The sequence below is a fragment of the Podospora bellae-mahoneyi genome (genome assembly GCF_035222275.1).
Source record: "Podospora bellae-mahoneyi strain CBS 112042 chromosome 1 map unlocalized CBS112042p_1, whole genome shotgun sequence".
Taxonomy (NCBI): Eukaryota; Fungi; Ascomycota; class Sordariomycetes; order Sordariales; family Podosporaceae; genus Podospora; species Podospora bellae-mahoneyi.
In genome coordinates this window covers 525565-545632 of record NW_026946359.1, presented here as the reverse complement: position 1 = coordinate 545632, position 20068 = coordinate 525565, and the positions used below count along the sequence as shown (strand labels likewise).

General features: G+C 53.7%; 7 protein-coding genes across 7 annotated transcripts; 2 read left to right on the top strand and 5 right to left on the bottom strand.

The window, feature by feature from the left end:
• Positions 1–112: 112 nt before the first annotated feature.
• Positions 113–900, bottom strand: QCR9 (Cytochrome b-c1 complex subunit 9, mitochondrial; the record flags this gene model as incomplete). Its single annotated transcript, XM_062873462.1, has 5 exons — positions 564–900; positions 466–497; positions 343–408; positions 228–276; positions 113–166 (listed from the first exon to the last, which is right to left on the bottom strand). The coding sequence occupies exons 1-5, from the start codon at positions 564–566 to the stop codon at positions 113–115; spliced, it is 204 nt and encodes a 67-aa protein (XP_062736493.1). The 5' UTR covers positions 567–900.
• A 166-nt stretch (positions 901–1066) lies between these two features.
• Positions 1067–1678, top strand: QC761_102180 (uncharacterized protein; the record flags this gene model as incomplete). The annotated part of the gene is made up of 1 exon (XM_062873461.1): positions 1067–1678. The coding sequence occupies one exon, from the start codon at positions 1067–1069 to the stop codon at positions 1676–1678; it is 612 nt and encodes a 203-aa protein (XP_062736492.1).
• Positions 1679–2144: 466 nt separating this feature from the next.
• Positions 2145–3671, bottom strand: BCS1 (Complex III assembly protein translocase and chaperone; the record flags this gene model as incomplete). Its single annotated transcript, XM_062873460.1, has 1 exon — positions 2145–3671. The coding sequence occupies one exon, from the start codon at positions 3669–3671 to the stop codon at positions 2145–2147; it is 1527 nt and encodes a 508-aa protein (XP_062736491.1).
• Positions 3672–4071: 400 nt separating this feature from the next.
• On the bottom strand, positions 4072–4728 carry QC761_102160 (uncharacterized protein; the record flags this gene model as incomplete). Its single annotated transcript, XM_062873459.1, has 1 exon — positions 4072–4728. The coding sequence occupies one exon, from the start codon at positions 4726–4728 to the stop codon at positions 4072–4074; it is 657 nt and encodes a 218-aa protein (XP_062736490.1).
• A 305-nt stretch (positions 4729–5033) lies between these two features.
• TIM44 (protein translocase subunit) lies at positions 5034–7557 on the top strand. The gene is made up of 2 exons (XM_062873458.1): positions 5034–6155; positions 6212–7557. Exons 1-2 carry the CDS (start codon positions 5122–5124, stop codon positions 6885–6887), a joined length of 1710 nt encoding a protein of 569 aa, XP_062736489.1. The 5' UTR covers positions 5034–5121; the 3' UTR covers positions 6888–7557.
• Positions 7558–7937: 380 nt separating this feature from the next.
• Positions 7938–14057, bottom strand: QC761_102140 (uncharacterized protein; the record flags this gene model as incomplete). Its single annotated transcript, XM_062873457.1, has 5 exons — positions 10931–14057; positions 9656–10875; positions 9239–9601; positions 8792–9182; positions 7938–8654 (listed from the first exon to the last, which is right to left on the bottom strand). Exons 1-5 carry the CDS (start codon positions 11759–11761, stop codon positions 7938–7940), a joined length of 3522 nt encoding a protein of 1173 aa, XP_062736488.1. The 5' UTR covers positions 11762–14057.
• Positions 14058–16342: 2285 nt separating this feature from the next.
• QC761_102130 (uncharacterized protein) lies at positions 16343–19837 on the bottom strand (the record flags this gene model as incomplete). The annotated part of the gene is made up of 1 exon (XM_062873456.1): positions 16343–19837. One exon carries the CDS (start codon positions 19835–19837, stop codon positions 16343–16345), a length of 3495 nt encoding a protein of 1164 aa, XP_062736487.1.
• Positions 19838–20068: the final 231 nt, after the last annotated feature.

Genomic DNA, 20068 nt, shown 5'->3' with positions numbered 1-20068 from the left:
CCGGTCTAGAAATATACAAGGTCGGGGCCCCTCCTCATTTTCCTGCCTCGACTAACCGCTCCTCGTTTGGGTCCATGCGGTGGTGTGTGTGGTTTCCTTCGTCTGCCATCCTTTACTCGTCATCCTCGGACTCGACGTACTTGTGGCGGATGTCCTTCCATTGGCGCTGTTCCTCTCAGTCAGCATTTCCCTTCCCTCATTCTGAATAGTGTGGCATGTCGACGTACCCCCCGGTTGTGGTGGTCCCAGACCTTGTTCATGACAGTGTCGTAGCCCCTGTTGACATGTTCAGCATGGTTGTTCTTTGCGCGGGTAGGCGTTCTTGTCTAATCGGCGGCATACATGTTGAACGCAAAGGCACCGGCAAAGACGGCACCAAGCATGGTGGCGTTGTTGCGGAAGATGGCGCTATAGCTGGGTTAGTATCGGTGGTCGTCGGCTCCGGCGTGTCTCTCTCTCCCGGACAGGTAGGGCAGGACTTGCTTGTAAATGGCAGACTGGGAGCATCGCGCACATGGTCAGCACTGAGTATTCATTTCTCTTGGTACGGGGGCAGCTCTCACCATTTTGTCGGTTCTCGAGGTGACTACCTGGGTCAATTGAAAGACTCGGGTTCCGGGGTTGACGTCGGGAAGGTGGATGCGAGAGCGCGAAGCTGGTCAAGGCCGGGTGTTTCGATGCGATTGAGCAAGCAAAACTGACTGACCACTGAATGGAAGCCGGAAACACCGCACGGAACTATCCGGCTGCCTTCTGATTGGCCAAAGCTGTCTTCCCAGGCTTGACAGGGCAGAAAGCTTGGCGGGGACTGAACCCCGCCAAACATTTATTGCTGGAGCAGAGAGCGCAGAGAGCAACATGGCGTCTTTCATCCACATCTGACAACTCGACCTTTTCTCGCAACTCATGCAACGGTACTACCACGCCGGTGTGCAGCAGGTGACGGGCCTCGTCAACCTTTTTCCCGCCGAGACTTATTTTGAGTGAACTGGATCCGGCCGTTTCTGTTTCTTCCATCACATTGTCGCCCATCAGCTTCATCAGATCAAACCCCACCTCCACAACCATGCCATCCCAACCCACCAAATCTGGTATCGTGACCGACGAGGCCAGCGGCGAGCGCCACATCCCCGAGTCTGTCCGTGCCGATGGTAGCACAAGAAAAGCAATCAAGATCCGCCCCGGCTACCGCCCTCCCGAGGATATCGAAGTCTACAAGAACCCCGCCGCCGAGAGCTTTCGCACGCGCGGCAAGGGACCCCCTCCCGGCTCAGAAGGCCTGAAGGACGAACCAAAGCCTGCTGCGTCCGCCTCTGCGAATAAGAACGCTAAGCGACGTGAGGCGGCCCGCAACAAGGCTCAAGCTGCGGCGGCTGCCGGTGCTTCGGCGAAGGCCCCCGAGAAGGCCCCCGAGAAGGCCCCCGAGCCTGTAGTGGAAGAGCTCGACTCCGAGGTGGAGAAGGCGAAGAAGGCTCGCAACCTCAAGAAGAAGCTCAGGCAGGTGAAGAGTCTTCAAGAGAAGCAGGAGGAAGGTGCTGCTCTCTTGCCTGAGCAATTGGCGAAGGTCCTCAAGATTAACGAGCTTATTCGCGAGCTTGATGCTTTGGGCTTTGACTCTGAAGGAGAGCCCAAGAACAAGGAGGCTGATCCCACCAAGGACAAGACCGCCGACGACTGACACCCCTACCACTGGGACTACGGTTATCAGAAACTCATATCCGGCTCAGTGTTGGATTACGACTAGCTTTTGTAGGCCCGGCCGACATATCACATCAGCAAACTCGGCCAGTTGGCAACGAATCACTTGAACCAGGACGTGGAATCCAATTCGGCCAGTTGGAAGACCTGAGATGCAAAGGATCACAGTTGTATGTGATCGTGTGTCATATTTATTATTCTGGCACATATCTACGCCTCGAGCGACTTGACAACAAGTCAGTTGGGAGGACATATAGAGGAGTGGCATGAGCTTTTAGGGGCTACTCAACCTTACGATGAAGTTCCCATAATCAAAGGAGCAGGCCAAGCCGAAGTAAAGATATGGAGGGGCTAGCATCAAGCAATTTTGGATAAAAGCTGGGGTATCAACGGTCTATACAGTCTTACATAATGTACATTGATATACAAAAACCTTTGCCTGCTTCTCAGGCAGGAGATTTAATCGACCCCTCCACAGTAGGAGGCTCAGGCTCATATGTCCTCGGGATCAAGTGCTCAGCCATCTTGATCGCCCCTTCCATGTCCCCCTTGTGGAACTGGAACAATCCCTGAATGGCCGCCGTAGACGTGTGTCTTTTAGGAATAGCAGGATCTTTCTGGTCGCCACCAAACAGCCCCAACCCATCCAATCTCGCCAAGAACCTTTCCCTGCCCTTGTGGTCAGTGTCAACATCCCCATAGTACCTATCCCACATTTGACCGGCCTGATACCGCGACGCCTCCCCAATCCTCACCATCATGTCCACTCTCCCCGGTCTGATCAGCGCCGGATCAAGCTTGTCAATGTGGTTCGTAGTTAAAAACGCTATCCTATCCTCCCCCGCCGCCAAGCCGTCCAGAGCGTTCAACAACCCAGAAGCAGTAACACTCCTCCCAGAATACCCATCCGGATCCCTCTGCCGCCTATTCACCAACGCAGCATCCACATCCTCCAACAACAAGATACTCTTCTCGGGCAACTGCGTCAACAGCTGCGCCAGCAAATCATCCGTCATGCCCATCTCGGACAAATTAATCATGGCAACCGAGTAATCCAGCTCTCCCGCCAGCGCCTGGATAAAACTCGTCTTGCCCGTCCCCGGCGGGCCATAAAGCAGATATCCGCGCCGATAGGGGACACCCCGCTCCGTGTACCACTCCTGAGCAGCCATAAACTCCTTCACATCCGCCACCAAGCTTTCCTTCACCCCCTCGTCGAGAATGACGCTCCCGAGAGGGCGTTTGAGTCTTGGCTTCCCAAGCACGGTCCACTGCATGTTGCGGGCCGTGTAGACAACTGTCTTGCCCTGCTGGAAAGACTGCGCCAGCTCGTGAGCCTGGGTGAAGACCTCGGCCAGGACATGGCGGTGCATCCAGAGGAGGGTAAGCGTCAACGTCTCGTGGGGCTCGCCCGTCGCGGTGGTGGCGGTGGAGGCTTTCTCGCGGTTGACGGCGATGTACACCCCTGGCTTGTGGCGGACGATGTGGTGCCCGAACCCTGGCTGGACGCGGAAATCGGCGTGGGTGCGGCCGTTGCCTTCTTCGCCGGCGACTTTGGAGAGGGATTTGGTTGTTGTTGTTACAGACAGTGACCGGAGCCGGGTGAGGCGCTGGGCGATGAAGCCCGAGTTGTCTCTCGGTTGGGCCAGCCAGGCCAGGACCCAGGAGTAGGAGGGGTCGCGCTTGGAGATCTCGATGTTGACGAGGAGCTGGCGTCGGAGGAGGGCGGTGCCTTGGATCAGGGCGCGGCGGCCAAAGGCGGCGGCTGCGCCTAGGGAGGCGAGGCCGAGACCGCCGGCGAAGACGGGGTTGGTGAAGAGCTGGTCGAGGGGGAGGAAGGAGGGGGCCGCCGCGGTGGAGGGGCTCGTTGATGGCGGGGCTGACGGGCTATAGGGTGGTGATTGTGCTGACTGCGGTGATGGCGGGAACGGCAGGCCCGCCGCGGGCGGCATTTGGGAATTGGGCACCGGCATGGTGGACGGCTACATTGCGCGGTGATGTCGGGGATGGATCTGGTGGGTTGCAAGGCCACTTGCGGGACAGAAGGCTGAAAGTTGAATTGACAGGGCTGGGAGAACTTGAATTTTAAGTGGGTCCACGCCGTTGCAAGCCGGCGCTTCGGTATCCATTCCGCTGGACCCAAGACCTCAGAACGACATTCGTTGCTTCAACATAGGATGAACACAAGACCACCAGAGGGATATATCACTTAGGGCCTGTTCCCATGGTCCAATATGGGTAAACACTTTTGAACAAAGGAGAAAAGCCTCCCAGGAGTCCCCGGAAAGAACATGATAATTTACAACATATACACAGGATATGGATCTGCCCCAGGTTTCGATATTCCCAACCCCCCAGTTTTCTATTAACCCTTTAACCCAATCTCCTTGGTTTTTTGCTTCTGGTACCACCGAACTTGATTCTTGTCGAATCCGACACCTTGACAATCTTATCCCTCAACCCCTTGCCTTCGTTGCCCATCAGGACCTTGACGACCGCCTCTCTCCCGGACCCAAAACCGCGCAGGATAACCTCCAACTTGTGAATCTTCTTCGTCAAACCCTTCTGGTTCATCTTGTCGATCACATATGCTCCCAGCTGGTACGCCGAATCGTAGTGCTTGCGTCCGGCATGCTTGAAACCGAGGTTGCCGCAAGATAGCGAGATGAGGGCGTCCCGGTTGGGCTTTGTGAGAGTGACGTGTGTGTTGTGCTTGTGCGAGTAAATGTGGAAGTGATATGGCTCCAGCTCGGTATCCTCCTCCAAAGGATCCAGATTGAAATCCTGTGTCAGGTCTCCGCTGCTGCTGTTGGCTTTGGAGGGATCGGCAACGTTCTCCATGAAGTTCCTCGTAAGGGTCATCATGGCGTCCGACTGTGATGCTGGGGAAGAAGGGTTATCAGCCCGTACAATGGGCGACTGGGAGAAGAGGCGAGCCCATTGCGGCGCGCTGGGAGCTGGGTGTCGAGGTTTGGTCAAGGTCCGAAGCATGCCCTGTGCCATGAGGCGGGGCGTCGAGAACCGACTCATCTTTTGTTACCAGTTGCCGTCTGCTGGGTTTCAAAGAGGATCGGAACGGCTTGTTCGGTTTCGACTCGGCTCGGGGCACTAGCGGATTGGTCGTGGGCGGTCTTCGGAGACACGGGGCGCAATTGGAGGTCGCTCACTAGGTGATCACTGCTGAGCGCAATGACCGCCTTTGGAGCTCGAATTAATTTTTGGGACCCCTCGGTGGCGGCCGACTGGAGCGCCGAGCCGGGAATTTGCCGGGATCTTGGCAAAGATTTTGGCGGGCGGCCAAAGAATTCGAGATTTCGGGACCCCAGATATTGAAGCATCTTCTTGTTGCCGCATCCCATCCACTTTGCATGGGCCGAAATCCCACCACACTTGCGCGCTTTCTTTCATGTTACACTCTCGCTGATGTCGGCTGTCGGCTTCAATAATTCCACTTCACTTCGCGCCTGTCTAGGGCCGTCCTCTTTCACAGCAGCAGCAACAGCCGCAGTAATCATGAACGCCTCCCGGCAGATCCAGAGGCTGTCGCCCGCCGCCCCATTGCGAGTATCGGGCCTCCGCAACATCACCAGCAGCAATACTGTTGTGCCAGTACAGATTCGCCTTCTTTCCAGCCAGACCTCCCACATCCAGAACGGGCTTCGGCGGCCATCTACCCCTCCTTCGCTCCAGCAACAACCCCTCCTCCGATCGACCTTCCTCCCCAATTCGCTCAGATTAGACACATCACCACCATCACACAGCCGCTCGTTCCACGCCTCTTCCAGATCACTTCAGTCCGAGAACGCCAAGGAACGTAAAGTACCAGTAGAAGAGAAGGAGAAGGAGCCAGAGTCCAAGGAGGAGGGCAAGGAGGAGTCCAAGGAAGAGGCCAAGGAGAAGAAAGAAGAGGGTGAGGGCGAGGACTCAGAGGGCAAGAAGGAGGAGAAGGGAAAGAAGGGCGATGCGCCACCTCCCCCACCACATGGCGATAAGACTCCATGGCAGGTGTTCCTGGACACAATGCAGAGCGAATTCAAGCAATCGAAGGAGTGGAATGAGTCAACCAAGGCCCTGTCCGCTGGCGCCACCGAGTTTATCGAGAGCGAAAAGGTCCGCAAGGCCCGTGAGGCCTACGAGGCCACGACCGGTGCCGTCACCAACACTGCCGCGACCGTTGTCAAGACCACTGCTGGTGCCATCGGCAAGGGTGCTCAGTGGACCTGGGAGACCCGTGCCATGAAGGGTGTGAGAAAGGGTGCCAACATTACTGGTGAGGTGCTCGACAAGGCCACCAAGCCAATTCGTGAGACCGAGGCGTACAAGAATGTCAAGGATGTGATCGACGATGGAAGCAGTTCGAGATATGGTGGGTGGATCGAGAAGGAGGAGCGTAGGAAGCGGAAAGAGGCTCTAGAGAAGCTCAGGCCACAGACCGAGATCCATGAGGAGGACCCCAAGTAAGTCTTGTTGCCTGCAAAGTAGCAAGCATACCCAGCTAACAATACTCCTTCAGCGCCGGAACCAACGTCACTCTCCACAAGGACGCCGCCTGGAAGGAAGCCTGGCGCGACTTCCGCGACTCCAACAAGATGATGCAGAGCGTCTTCGGCCTGAAATCAGTCTACCAAGAGTCCGAGAACCCCCTCATCTCCACCGCCCGCAGCATCACCGACCGCGTCGCCGGCTTCTTCGCCGAGAACGAGACGGCCATGGTCATCAAGAAGGTCCGCACCATGGACCCGGCCTTCCAGATGGAGACCTTCCTCCAGGAACTTCGAGAGTACATCCTCCCCGAAGTCCTCGACGCCTACGTCAAGGGTGACGTCGAAACGCTCAAGCTCTGGCTCTCGGAGGCGCAGTACTCTGTGTACGAGGCCCTGACGAAGCAGTACCTCCAAAACGGCCTCAAGTCTGACGGCCGCATCCTCGATATCCGTGGTGTGGACGTCCTCAAGGCGCGCATGCTCGACCCTGGCGAGATCCCGGTTTTTGTTATTACTTGCCGGACGCAGGAGGTGCATGTGTACCGCAACGCCAAGACGGGCAAGCTCGCGGCGGGCATGGAGGACAAGGTCTCGCTTGTGACGTATGCTATTGGTATCACGAGGATACCTGAGGATGTCAACAACCCAGAGACTAGAGGGTGGAGGTTGATTGAGATGCAAAAGAGCGGGAGGGAGTGGATTTAAATTTGCTCCTTCTTTCTTTTGATTTGGTGTTGTTGGGCAAAAAAAAAGAAAACAAGAAACTTGTATTATACGGGATAATGTTCAGCAAGGGACAGGAACCATTTCTCGGCAAATGTATAGAATGGAAGGGGGGTAGGTTGTGCGGCGCCTTGAGCATTTTCGACACACACACCACACATGAAAACAAAAACGAACAACAACACCACTCTTAAAATTTGTTGGCGTGGGAAGGAATGGGGGGTGGGGGAAAGCGAGCATCTATGTGTTGTTTTTTCCATGATGCGGACATTACTTGTAGTTTTTTTATTGTACATTAGGGAGAAAGAAGGAAGTGAGAGTCTGGTGGGAGTATTTGATGGTGTGTGAGCAAGTTGGCTGGGCCAGATGAGAGAGGGGGACAAGCAAAAATGGTGGTAGGAGGAGCTCACCCCGAATAGCTGGGAAAAAAGGGAGGATCTCAGTATCTTTTGCCTTTCTGGATAAACATTCTCATCCATATGTACAATTGTTGTGTATGCACTAATGAAGGCTAAAAGAATGATCAAAAAAAGTAAAAAGAGATATTCAGCGGCACACCACTTCTCTCTTGGATTACAATCATTGATCAGCTCACACATCTGTCTCACCCAACACAAAATCAAGACAATAGTAACCCATCTCATTAGACCAAAGACACATAACTAAATCAATAATCCTCCCCCGCCTTATCCCACGATATCATTATCATAAGAATTAAACCACCAACTCAACCCTTCCTTACACCCAACCATTTTCTCAGCCACCATTATCACGTTATAATCACCCCCCGAAAGAAGACAAAAAAGGAGAAGAAAAAACACGAAACTTTATCTATCCCATGAAACAGAATGCAAATAAGTTAACCCCATTTCTAAACCACCCCCACCACCCCGGCTCTCTCCTCCCTACCTATCCCACCTCTAATATGATTGTGAATAAAATAGCTAACACTCCCCTTTCAACCCCTCTATAGATGCACAATGCTGCAGTCAAAAGGTATGAACCCCCCCAAAAAGATGCTTGATCACCCACTCACTCCTCCACTTCGGTAGGAGACCGACTTACACCCTGCCCAGAACCACTCGGCTCACTTTTGCTCTGAATCCTCCTCGAATAAAACGGGAAGTATCCCCTCACTTCTCCATCCTTCTCATCATCCCCATCACCACCCCCCTTCTTCCCCTTCTTCTCATCATCATCAAAACATGTCCGCTTTCCCTTCTCATCTTCATCCTCCTCGTCATCACTCTCAGGTGTTCGCGGCGAGATCGACTTCCAATCTAATCTCGGTTTTCTTGGAGTTGTCGTCAATCCCATACCCATCATTCCCACGGTTGACGGGACTTTCCCCCAGTACTGCTGCTTGACATCCTGCCCTCCTCTCTGCTGCTGCGTTTGTCTCACACCCAACGAGGACGACAAAGGCAACCCGCCGCCGGGTGGAAACAGTGGATATGGCGTTGCCGCCGCCCCAGCAGGAACCATAACCACTGGCGTGGCAAAAAACTGAACATGGTGGTTCGGCGGGATGATCCCAGGCGGTGGAACAATTCCACGAGGAAGGGGGGCAACAGGTGAAGGAGGCGGTGCAGGAGTAGTAGTCAAAGGTACAACCCGCGGGCTGTCGTTTCCAAATGACCGATCCACTACCCTTCCAACAGGGCTAGACGGAGTGGTTGTGCTAATGCGAGGCATAAAAGTCGGAGCACCAGGGTTCAGCCTCAAGCGGCTCGACGACGACGAAGTGTCCTACACGGGGTTAGAAAAGGCCAGGAAAGATAGAACCCCGAGCCACCAAAAAGTCCATGTATCTAGATATATATGTCACGATATATATAGAGCCCGATACATTCCCTTCAGTGCAAACAGGATTCTATCAATCATACCTCTTTTTTGTGCCCGTTCACCGCACCACTCACTGGTTTGGTGTTCTCCGAGCCGACGGAGCCGTTTACAGCGCTGTTCGGATCTTTCGCGGCGTCTCCATTCGTCTGCACACTTGGCTTGTTTGTCACTTTCGCGAGCACCGAGTTGGTAGCTTCAGCGCTCAAGTCATTGACGATATTCGGTGCTTTACGTCCCTTGACCGGGGACTTGGTGCCGTCCGGAGTCGAATCCTTGCTGTCCTTGGGCTTGACAAAAATTTGCTTCGACCAGAGCTCGGCATATTTGCCGTCCTCTTGCAGGATCAGCTCCTCGTGGCTGCCCTGTTCGACAATCTCTCCTCCGCCAACAACAATAATGCGGTCAGCATTCATGATAGTGGAAAGTCGATGCCTATCAAAACAACGTCAGCACTTTAGCCCCTTGTCTCCCATTTCAGCAAAACTTACGCAACAATAAAAGTGGTCCTCCCCTTGCAAAGGGTTCTCAATGCCTCTTGAATTTTCTGCTCAGTCTCGGTATCGACCGCACTGGTAGCCTCATCGAGGAGCACAATTGCCGGCCTCTTCAAGATGGCCCTTGCAATCGCCACTCTTTGAAGCTCACCCCCAGAAAGCTTGACACCACGCTCCCCAACCCGAGTGTTGTAACCGTCCGAGAATCCCATGATTTGTTCATGGATACTAGCAGCCTTGCACGCCTCATGGACCTCCTCATCTGTCGCCGTGAGCTTCGCATACCGGACATTGTTCATGATCGTGTCATCAAACAGGATCGGGCTTTGCGGGACAATGCCGATTTGTCCTCTCAAGCTGTTCACGTCATTAGCATTACCCTCGTATCTAGTCAGCTCGTTGGTACCATACCTGAACAAATCCACATCCCTGATATCCTGCCCATCAATCGTGATGCTTCCCTTCGTCACATCATAGAACCGATCCAGCAGCTTCAGAATCGTCGACTTTCCCGCCCCCGTTGCCCCAACAAAAGCAACCGTCATCCCGGGCGTGGCCTCAAAGTCGATGTTCCTCAAGATCTCCTTCTTCTTGTCGTACGAGAAGCACACATTCTCAAACTTGACCCTCCCGCCGGTGAAATGCAGTGGCGGTGCCCCCTCCTTGTTCTTGATGGTCGGTTTCGTCTGCATGATCTCCAACAGCTGCTCGGCGTGAATAAGATCCTTGCTTATCGTCTTGCCCAGCCCAGCAAAGAAGGTCAGCGGCGCCACCAGCTGAGCCCAATACGTCAGCAACATGATGAACTTTCCGGGTGTGACTTGGCCATGTGTAATCTGGTAAACCGCCAGAAAAGCACCAGCAAGCAAACCCGACAGTAACACCAAGAACTGGAAAGCATAAGCAACCACGTAGCCAAAGTACACCTTCTGCGACTTTGCCACCCGATCCTTGACAGCCTCCGAGTATCTTGCCTCCTCATGTCCAACTTGGTTGAAGCAGGTGACCGTTGACCATCCCTGAATACCAGCCTGTCTGACATAGTGTTCCTTGAACCAGGCGCTGACCTCACCCCTCCTCGCAGACTTCAGCTTCGAAATCATCCGAGTGGCAATATACAGAAACACGGCCGCGGTAGCAATAGTGATGAAGCCCTCGTACGGTCCAAAGGTATACGACAGGTAGATGAAGGCGACCGTCATGTCGATCAGCATGGGAACGGCCTGGAAACAAATCGATTCGAGCATGTTGGAGATGCTTTGACCAGACTGAATGGCCATCATGATGTCGGAAGAACTCTTCGAATCGTGGAAATCGGACGAGAGGTTAAGGACGTGGGAGTATGCCGCCGTGCTCATAGCATCGAAGGAGTAATACTCAACCGGAATCCAAAGCCACTGTCGCAAGAGGGAAAGACCTGCTTCGGAAGCTACCAGCTTCAGACCAGCAAATATCATGACCTCGGTCCAGGGGTTTCTGTCCACATCACCAGCCAAACTGTCCATAATGATGCCCATCTGCCGCGGGATCAAAACATTGATGGCGTTCATGGCGAGCAAGCAAACACCAACAAGAACAACGCGAACCTGAAGCGACCGATGATTGACAGGCCAAACGTAAGGGAAGAAAACCTGCATCCGTGTCACATTAGCTTCACCTCAGCATCCACAAACTATTCAGACATACCAAGAAACTCTTCGCGTATGTAACCCAGTTACCCTTCTCCTTCAACCTCTTCTCCATTGCCTCATTTGCCTGCCTCTCCCTCCTCTCCCACGGAGACTCAACCGCATCAGTAGTCGGGCTCTGACTAGCATCCGTAGAACTATCCGACGTAGCCCCATACCCATTCTGGCTCCTCTCCTCCCCATCCGACTCAACCCCGTTCACATGTCCGTTCGTCTTGTTGAGCAAGCCCTGCCTTTCCATATCAGTAGCCTTTTCCCTCTCCACATTCCAAACCCCCTCAAAATAAAACATCAACACCAACCCAAACGCAGCCCATCTCGCCCCAGCCGCCGAGAAATCAAAAATCTCCCTGAATCCCAACCCCCCACTTTCCACCCTAGTCTTCCAAGTCAACCAAACCAAAACAGGTTCAAAAACCATCCCCATGCCGACACTCCCCATATACGGCCACAGCACCACCGCCTTTTCCGCCTCCCAAAGCCCCGCAAACTGCACCCCAAACACCAGCGCGCAGCTCAGCAAGCCGATGATGACATCCTGCTCCGCCGGGGGGAACTTCTCTTCGGCAACCGCCACAAATAGTAGATATCCCAGCTGAGCAAACCAACTCAGAATGCCCAGCATCAACAGCCAAGAGATGAACCTGCGACGGGGATGGTCCTTGGACTCGGCGGTGGACCGGGTCTGGAGAGTGCAAACCGCAATGGTGGACGAGATGGTGTAGTAGATGAAGACAGCGGCTGGGTATCCGTAGTGAAGCGAGGCGAGGAGGTGGCGGAATATTGGGCTCTCCTCTTCTGGGACGTCGGCGTCGTATGGGTCCGCCATTGTGTGTTGGGTTTATAGAGAGGGCTGGCTAGCCTCGGCCAATAAAAGAGATTATATATCGTTTGTTTGGTTGTTGCTGTGTAAACTGGTCGTTCTCGAACGTGCAATCGAGACAGCAACACAGAGCGGAAGTAAAAAGATGGATTCCTTTTTCGATCGTCGTAGAAGAAGTTAAAGTTATGGTATACGGTAAGGCAGATAGAAGCCTAAAATGACACGAGGATGTTTTTTTTGGCCTTTTCCGTGCTGCCTTTCGTTGATAACCGGAGGTGTTGTATGTTTGTGTGTGTGTGTGTGGTTGGAAAAAGTAAGCCGTCCCGTCGAGATAGGTAGGCGAAAGAAAGAGGCAACCCTTCCAGACCAGATCCTTCGGCCTTGCCTGACTTGATGATTCAGGGCCGTTCGTTGTTGCCGAAAAGTTGCAAGTATGCGTGTTCCCCAGCTCAATCTCCTCCGTAGGGTTACCCTTCCTCGCTCTTTCCTTTTGAAATCGTTGCCACAAACACCCGGCGAGCGGACCTCAGAAAGTGCAAACCGCGGAGTCTTGCTGCAGAGTCTCAGTTGAGGAAAGATAACACCACCCGCCAGGCAGGTACACGCAATCGAACAAAGGACCTGTCTGTCTGTGCTAAACTACCGCCCGACAGTGAGTACTCAAAGAAGAACCCGTGGCAATGGAAGATCTGGTCTTCTCCGTCCGAAAATCTGAGATAACAGAAAATAATGCGATGGTAGTTGTCGTCTTGTGCCGTGTGAGCAATGCAGAGAAGAAAGCCTGTCTAGATAGGGGAAAACTTTCAACAGCCTTGGACTTCTCACTCCGGACGCCCCCCCCCCCGAATTGTCTGAATAGCCAAATCGCGTGTTGACCCTGGATTGGGCCAAAGCAAAAGGTACAGTGGGTTCCCTTGGCTATGTGTTCCCAGTCCCGCGGAACCTGCTGCACATGCAAGACCAGAGAGAGAGAGAGAATGCAAACAAAGCAAATGTCCGGGGTCCCTCCTCTGCTGCTTGCTCCGCTTGTCAACCGACTGGGAAGGTCTGACAAGACGCACACACACACACCGCACAACACCTGTCGCGTAAGTCGTGATCCACAGAACCCGGCTGTGTGTGTCAACTTATATTTCCCGTCACCGCAAGGCTAACAGAACAAACAGTGGGTCCGGATAGATGGGAACTGGTAGAACCAATTCTATCATCCAGCGAGATTGCTGGGCACGTACTGTTGAACTGACTCTCACACCCCCCGTGAGAGAGAGAGCCTCTCGGATTCTTTGCCGCTTACTCTGAGCCTCCGAAGCCGGTGCTTCCGTCCAACTGCAGGGACAGCTCCTCTCTCAAAATAGAGAGGTTTGCCTCGACCGGCAGAGGTGACAAATGCAAGCACGACAGGAAGAATTTGCCGCGTCCCTGTGAGAGCTTGGGCCAGCTGGACAAAATCCGTGGTTCTCCTTAGGTATGTGAGACCGTCAAGCGGACAAGATGTGGTACCAGCGTACACAAGAGGTCACCTCGAACGACGACGCGCCGCCCAACCCGAACACGAATCTGGTCTTCTGGCTGATGCTATGGGTTTGGAGTATGATAAAGCGGCTCTATGTTTGGCGTCGGTGTGGAGGGGCAAAAAGTCCAGGCTTAAAATATAGTGGGAAAAGATCCGAGGACGGCTTGTTGTGGCAAGGTCGACTGGAGGATGAGGTGACTGAGGGACCGAGTCGATGAGTTGGAAAAGTATTGGGCGGTGTAAGAGGAGGGTGACCTTTGGTAACGGCTAAGTTGGCTGTCCACTGCGTAATCCCTCAGCAAGAGGCTCCCCCAACAAGCGAAAGGATCACAAAACGGAAAGCTTGGAGGCCGGTCGTGATGATGGGAGCGGCACAGGAGTCTCACACACCTCGGCCACGTTGTGTCCCAAGGAGCCGGTTCCTTCTTTCAGACGAAACTTGGACCAATGCGGCTGAGGTCAACAAAGTGGGTTAACATAAGCGTTGTTGTAAGGTTTGTAAGGCTCGCGGCGTTGGCTGATGGTAGCCCGCCTTTGTTGTGATCATGAGAGCTTGACCGAGCTTACAAAACAGGATTGGGAAGGGGGAGACTCTCGTGATCTGTCACTTGAACATTGGAAGAGACGGTGTGCGCCAGCAAGCGCTAGCGAATGCGTGTGCGTGCCCCGTCATGTAATTCATATTGCTTTTTTCAATATTCGAATTCCTTGGGGCCTGCCAAGATCGGGAATCTTGGGTTGGTTTTGCCCCTGTCCGGATTGTTGACTGCGACTCACACCACTACGGTGAGGAAGGGAAGGGAACATGGGGTGGTGGCATGGGCGCCAGCCGAATCCAGGATCAGCACATCGGCGGTGTAATCAATCTGGAGATCGATCCTTTTCCCTGCCGCGGCAGGCGAGCAGCCGAACTTCGGGCGCCGTTCCCGACAACAAGCCCGAAAAAAAGCACAGTCCACATGGGGCCGGAACCTCGCTCATGAGCTCCACAACCTCCCGCTGTCACAAACGCCTATCTGCACTGAGAGTTTTCAAACTCTTGAATGTGATTTGTTTCCAGAGTGGCGGAGAGAGAAGAGACGGCTTGGGGTTTGCTCCTTTGTGAATCTTTGTATCAAGTGTCGGATAGCTAGAGTGGTATCCACATTCCAGTAATGGAAGCTTTCCCACTGTCCTGGGCCACGTTATCACCGCCCTCACTATCACACGCGCCTGGTGTCGTACTCATGCGAATTTATATGGACCTTGTGTCACCCCAGAAGCAGTCGGCCAGCAAAGGATTTTTGGTTGCATTGGCTCATCATCATCAGCATCACGAGGTCGTCTAGACTGTGTGAACCTAATGGCTCGGCAGTTGGACGAACTCGGTGAGGGGTGACAGGTTCCTCATCGTTGGCTCCGTGGCGATCATATGGGTTGTCACCTAAAATTGGAAATCGATATCTTTGCCGTTACACATGCAACGAGATAGGATATATGGGCCTTTAGGAGATGCACAAGTCTTCACACCATATGCAGCCGCAGCGCTGCCAGGAGAAAGGGTTGTGTCCAAATGTGGGGTACTGCATTCGAAAAGGAGGTGTGCTGAGAAAAAGGCCTGGTGCTTCCAACCAACCCCGCCGATATGGCATTGCTCTGGTACTGTGTCGTGGCCGGGTGTTTCTGAGGGGTTTCTGTCGGGGTTTTCGTTTACTATGATCAGTTCGGACCCGCACCATGTGGAAAAGTGACCGGAGGAAAACATCCATGAAGCGCAAGTTTGCAACAAGTTCTCGACCATCGCAGCCAAAGCCCGATGGATGTCCCGGGCTTCGGTGTGGGGCTATCGGCGATGTGGGTCTCGGTGTGTTCCGTTTCGGAGGACCTCGTCCCGTCGGGAGTCGGGGAGGTGGGTCACATTGAAATCTGGGTCGGGTTCTTTGGGACTCCGGATTTGGTAAGGCTTTGAGACGCATAGTCGGATCGAGGATCGATGGTACGGCAAAAGAGAGAAATGACAGCTTCTTCCTATCCTTACCAATAGGCCTAGGTCGGCGATAGTCTTGAACACTTGCAGCTGCACAGGCTCAGTGACGCTATCCCGTCACAGGAGCGTGGGTACGTGTAGGTGCCCGATGGGAAATAGTTGACCACAGCGTCACCTGAACGTGTCCTGGCTACTGCAGGAGGGTGTGACCGGGCCTTGGTTATCGAATATGTGGCGTCTCTGCATTGAGCCCACGGCAGATGCTCTCACGATGAGGTGATTCCCGCTGCGCCAAGAGGTGAGAAATCCACTAATTGCAACCTGTCAAAAGTCGGTTTCTAAATTTCACTCGGAAGGTGCGGTGAGGATATACGATTGGGGGAGGTTTCACATCGGATTCAATGCCTGGGTAGGTACTCAGATCAGTGGCCATGGACATTGCATTATCATATCTCTTCATATACGAGATGAAAAGCATGAAAAGCACGCTTACTCACTGGCCACTTCCTTCTCAAGTCCTAAAAATTCAACCCAAGGTCACCGCCGCTGCCTTGAGGTGACGTTCCTGTTCTGTTTTGGGAAGGAGCTTGGCACATGTTGTCCGACGCTGGAAGGGACGACTCGAGTGCGATGTTCCCCAGACTTTTGGCACAGTCCCGTCTCTTTGAGGCTGAATGCAAGTTTACGGCGAGAACTGTCACTTTGACTTCATTGCAGATACCGTTTAGGTGTCAAGATTATAGCCCAGGTGGCGGGCAAGAGACGAAGCAGGACTCTTGAAAACAAGACACTAAAGAACAAATCTTTTCATTGCCTGCTGATGCGCACATGCCTTGCTCTGCCTTGCCTGCTCGCCTTGCCTGCTATCCTCCGCACTGTTTTGCCCGGCATAACTAAACCTAGCATCATACCACCTATCACAAACAACAACAAAGGAGAATCCGAAAACGCCCAAACCCAGCCTTTGCCAAAGTTATAATACCCTATTCGAAATACAAACCCCACCAGAAAAACAACCATAATATCCTTACAATCCCTCCCCCTCCTTCAAAATATGTTGTTATCCTTGCCCATTGTTCCCTACCTAGCCCAGTTATGCCCCACGAAATTACTCAAACCCTTCAAAAACACTTTCCGTCCTCCCCCCCCCCTCAACCCTCACCGGCAGCCCCTCCAGCACCGTAACATCAACCACCTCCCCCTCCATAACTTGCCCAGCCTGCTTCTGCCCCTCAAGCACATCGTGCAACCGGTACAGCTGCCCGCTCTTCGCCTCCAGCTCCCCCTGCAACCTCTTCATCTCCCCCATCAACCTCTTCCTCTCCCTCGCACCCACCGACTTGTCCAACGAGAAATACCCCTCATTCACCCTCTTGAGCTCCATCTGCAAGTGCTCAATCTCGTCTTGGGTCTCCTTGATCAGAATAGCGAGGGCTTCCCCCGGTGACATCGAGGGGCGCATGGTCGGCTCGTCGGTGTAGTACCTGTCCGAGGCCGGGACGGGCTTCTCTACTGAGACGGTCTTCTTGCCGCGTTTGAGTTCTTCGACTGAGAGTTGAAGTTTGGTCGACGAAAGGTTTTGGGTAGTTTCCTTGGCCGAGGCACCATGCGCCGCGATGCGGACACAGACGTTGCAGTTGCCTGATTTGTGGTTGCAGATACCATCCAACACGCGCCGGGCGTCTTTGCTGAGGGAGGGGACGTTGCTTTGTTGCTTCGAGGAGGCAGCTTGCTGCTGTTTGTTCCGGCCGGACAGGGTTATGTCAGGCATGAAAAACGCAGAAGTCATGTTGGGCTCTACCGTCCCTGTGTGCTGTTGCTGTTGAGTCGTGGTGTTCTCTGAGTTCCGGCGCATCCTAGACTCCGGCCGGGTGGCCTCACTCGCAACAGACCGGCGGGTGTTGTTCTGCGTGATCTGAACAGACTCGTCGTCGAGCGGGCTGGCAAAGCTCATAGCTGACCGCACGCTGAACCGACCGGTGTCTTCCTCCAACGGGGCAAACTGACTAGACTTCTTAAGGATACCAGGAAGCGGTTGAGCAATCTTGGATGAAACAACACTGTCAGATTTGCTCCGCTGAAGACTAGGCAGCTGGGGTAAAGAGTAGTCGGTAAACTGCTGGGTATCGCCTTGCTGCTGTCGACGCTGAAGGTCCTGATATGTCTGCTTGAGCTTAGCAAGCTCGCCCTCCATGACACTGGCAAAGTCCGTGTCTTGGGCGTTCATGTGGAGTTCGGTTGTGGGATCCTCGTCGATGTGCATGTTGCTGCTCTTACCAGTGAAGTCATCCACATCCTTAGGATCAACAACCTTGACCTTGGTCGTCCTCATCGCAAGCGCCGTAAACTCCTGCTCAGCAATCTCGGCAATCTTGGCGGTGAGCAGCTTGACCTTCCTAACGGCGGCTTCCCGGCGATCAAGCTTGCGCTGGAGCTCGGCTTCCTTGATCCTGAAATCATCTCCCAAGCGCACACAATCCTCATTGTCGTTCAATGACTTGCTGTTCAGCATCTGGCTCAGCCGAACGACCTTTTGCCGTTCGTCCACCCACTGGTCTTCAATCTCCTTCTGTTCCTCCCGCAAACGCCGGTTCTCATCCTTGAGGCGCTCGTTGTCGATGGAAATCTCCATGTTATCATCCTTCAACGTACGGATACGGGTCTCCTTGTCGTTGAGGTGGCTGTCTTTCTCGTGAATGTCGTCCTTGAGCTCCTCCATCTGGTTGGTAAGACGTTCCAATTCCACCTCGAGGTCCGCATTCAACTGAAGCACAGCGGTATCCGTGGTCAGACCCTGCATGCTATCAATGATCTTGTCACGGGCGCTGATACCCTTCTTAAGATCAGTGATGTGCTGGTCCCGGGCGGCAACCTGTGCCTGAAGCTTCTTGTTCTCCTTGAAGTAGGTGTCATTGTTCCGTTCCATACTTTTGTGATCATCGACAAACATCTTCCTTTCCTCCTTCAGAGCCTCGTATTGCTTGCGAACCGAGGCAAGCTCCTCACGAGTAGCCTTGAGGTCCTTCCGAACCCCAGCTAGTTCCCTGCGAAGCCTATCATTCTCTGCTATCAAAGTCGCATTGTCATGCATGGCCTCATCCCGTTGTTTTTGCATGACCTCGGCCTCAGACATGAGCATGCCATTCTCAAGCTGCAATGACTCTTTATCCTGACGGAACTGCAGCGAGTACTGGAGATCCTTCTGTGATGCCTCCAGCTCAGCTTGCAGTTTAGCAGCCCTCTCGCGAGCGATCGATGCCTGACGCAACGCCTCATCACGCTCAGCAGAGAGCGCGGCGCTGTGGATATCATTTATACCAACTTGCTGACTCGCATGGTTGAGACGATCCCGCAGCTCCTGAATCTGACCCTCTAATTCCTGGTCATGCCCATTGCTGCGCCTAAAGGAACCGTCCGTGTCAGAGCCGATAGCGCTGTCCGAAGGGTGCCTACTCTTGAACCTCTTGAGCTCAGACTGGAGATGGTTCACCTCGCGCTGCAACTTCTCTGCCTCACGCTGGAGCATAGCGTCGTGATCCTGGAGTTCGCGCACCTCATCTTGGAGCTTATCCATTGACACAAAGATTTCTGCGTCCTCCTCCGGAATGCTCACAGAGTTGAGAACGCCGTGACCATTCGTCGACTGGTCAAACCTAACACCAGTCTTGGACTTGACGAAAACAGGAACGCCGTTCTGCATGGTGCTGAACTTGAGAGTACCGGATGTCCAATCAGGAAGGTGTCGGAAGCCCGGTAGGAAAAACGAACGGCCTTCTTCGAAACTCTGGCCTTGGAGAGTGTCGGGGTTGGGCTGTGCAGCAGAAGGTTCCCTCATCAAATACTTTCGTGGCGTCATGTCGCGCCGGCTGTTCTGCTTTTCGGTGCGGATCTTGGAAACCATATCTTGGATAGACCTTTTGGGGGCCTCAGGAGACATGACACCATCCAGGTTCTGGAAACGGGACCGGCGCCCATGCCGACCTGGAGACATCGATAATGAGAGTACTGTAGAGCATTCAGATTCATTTTCGACACGGGCCTGCATATCAGCCCGGGTTCGTTTTTTCCTCGAGTCCAATGGGTTGTCAAAAGTCTGCTCCTCGGTGACCTCTCTGGCGGGGGGGACATTCTCCTTCCCACCGTTGGCTCCGTTTGTGAGAGGCTTTATTACTCCGGCAAAGTCGAACGTCTGGGTCAGCGTCGCCGTGTCCTTGTCCTGGTTATTGGTCTTGTTGTTGAGAAGTCCGCTCCATTCGGGGAAGGTGCGCGCGATGGCCGAGGTGTTAAGTACGGTGTTTGTATCACGAGGTTGCCTTGAGGAACCGAACCGGCCAGATCGGGTAGCCTGCCTCTTGGCCGGGTTGGTGAAGTCTTCGCTGAGCCGGCGGGTGCCCTCGCCGTCCGGACTGAAAGAAAAATTGGAGAGATTTCGGGTGAGTTCCTCGGTCGTGGTGCTAACAGTATCGTGGGAACCTGTGGAGGATGGCGGGGAGCTGAAGGGATTGTGCTGAATGCGGTGCTCGAGCATCTCCTTTTTTAACCTAGATATATGCCGTGGTTTGCTAGATTGATGATGATTTGACCTATTGCTGTTGACGTCCATGTTGGGCTAACTGCTGGGAGCGCGTCGAGCGCCGTGTCGTGGGGGGAGATGCAAAAGATGGGAATCCGAGCAAGTGCAACAAACGGAACAGGGAAAAAATAACACTGGAAGGGAGGCCGAATGTCAACAATGCGACGGGTAACGTCCGGGCCGCTGGAGTTGCTGCAAAGTAAACAAAACTCAGGCAAGCGCTTCGGGTGTCGAATGCAGTCGCAAGGCAGGCAGTCGCAT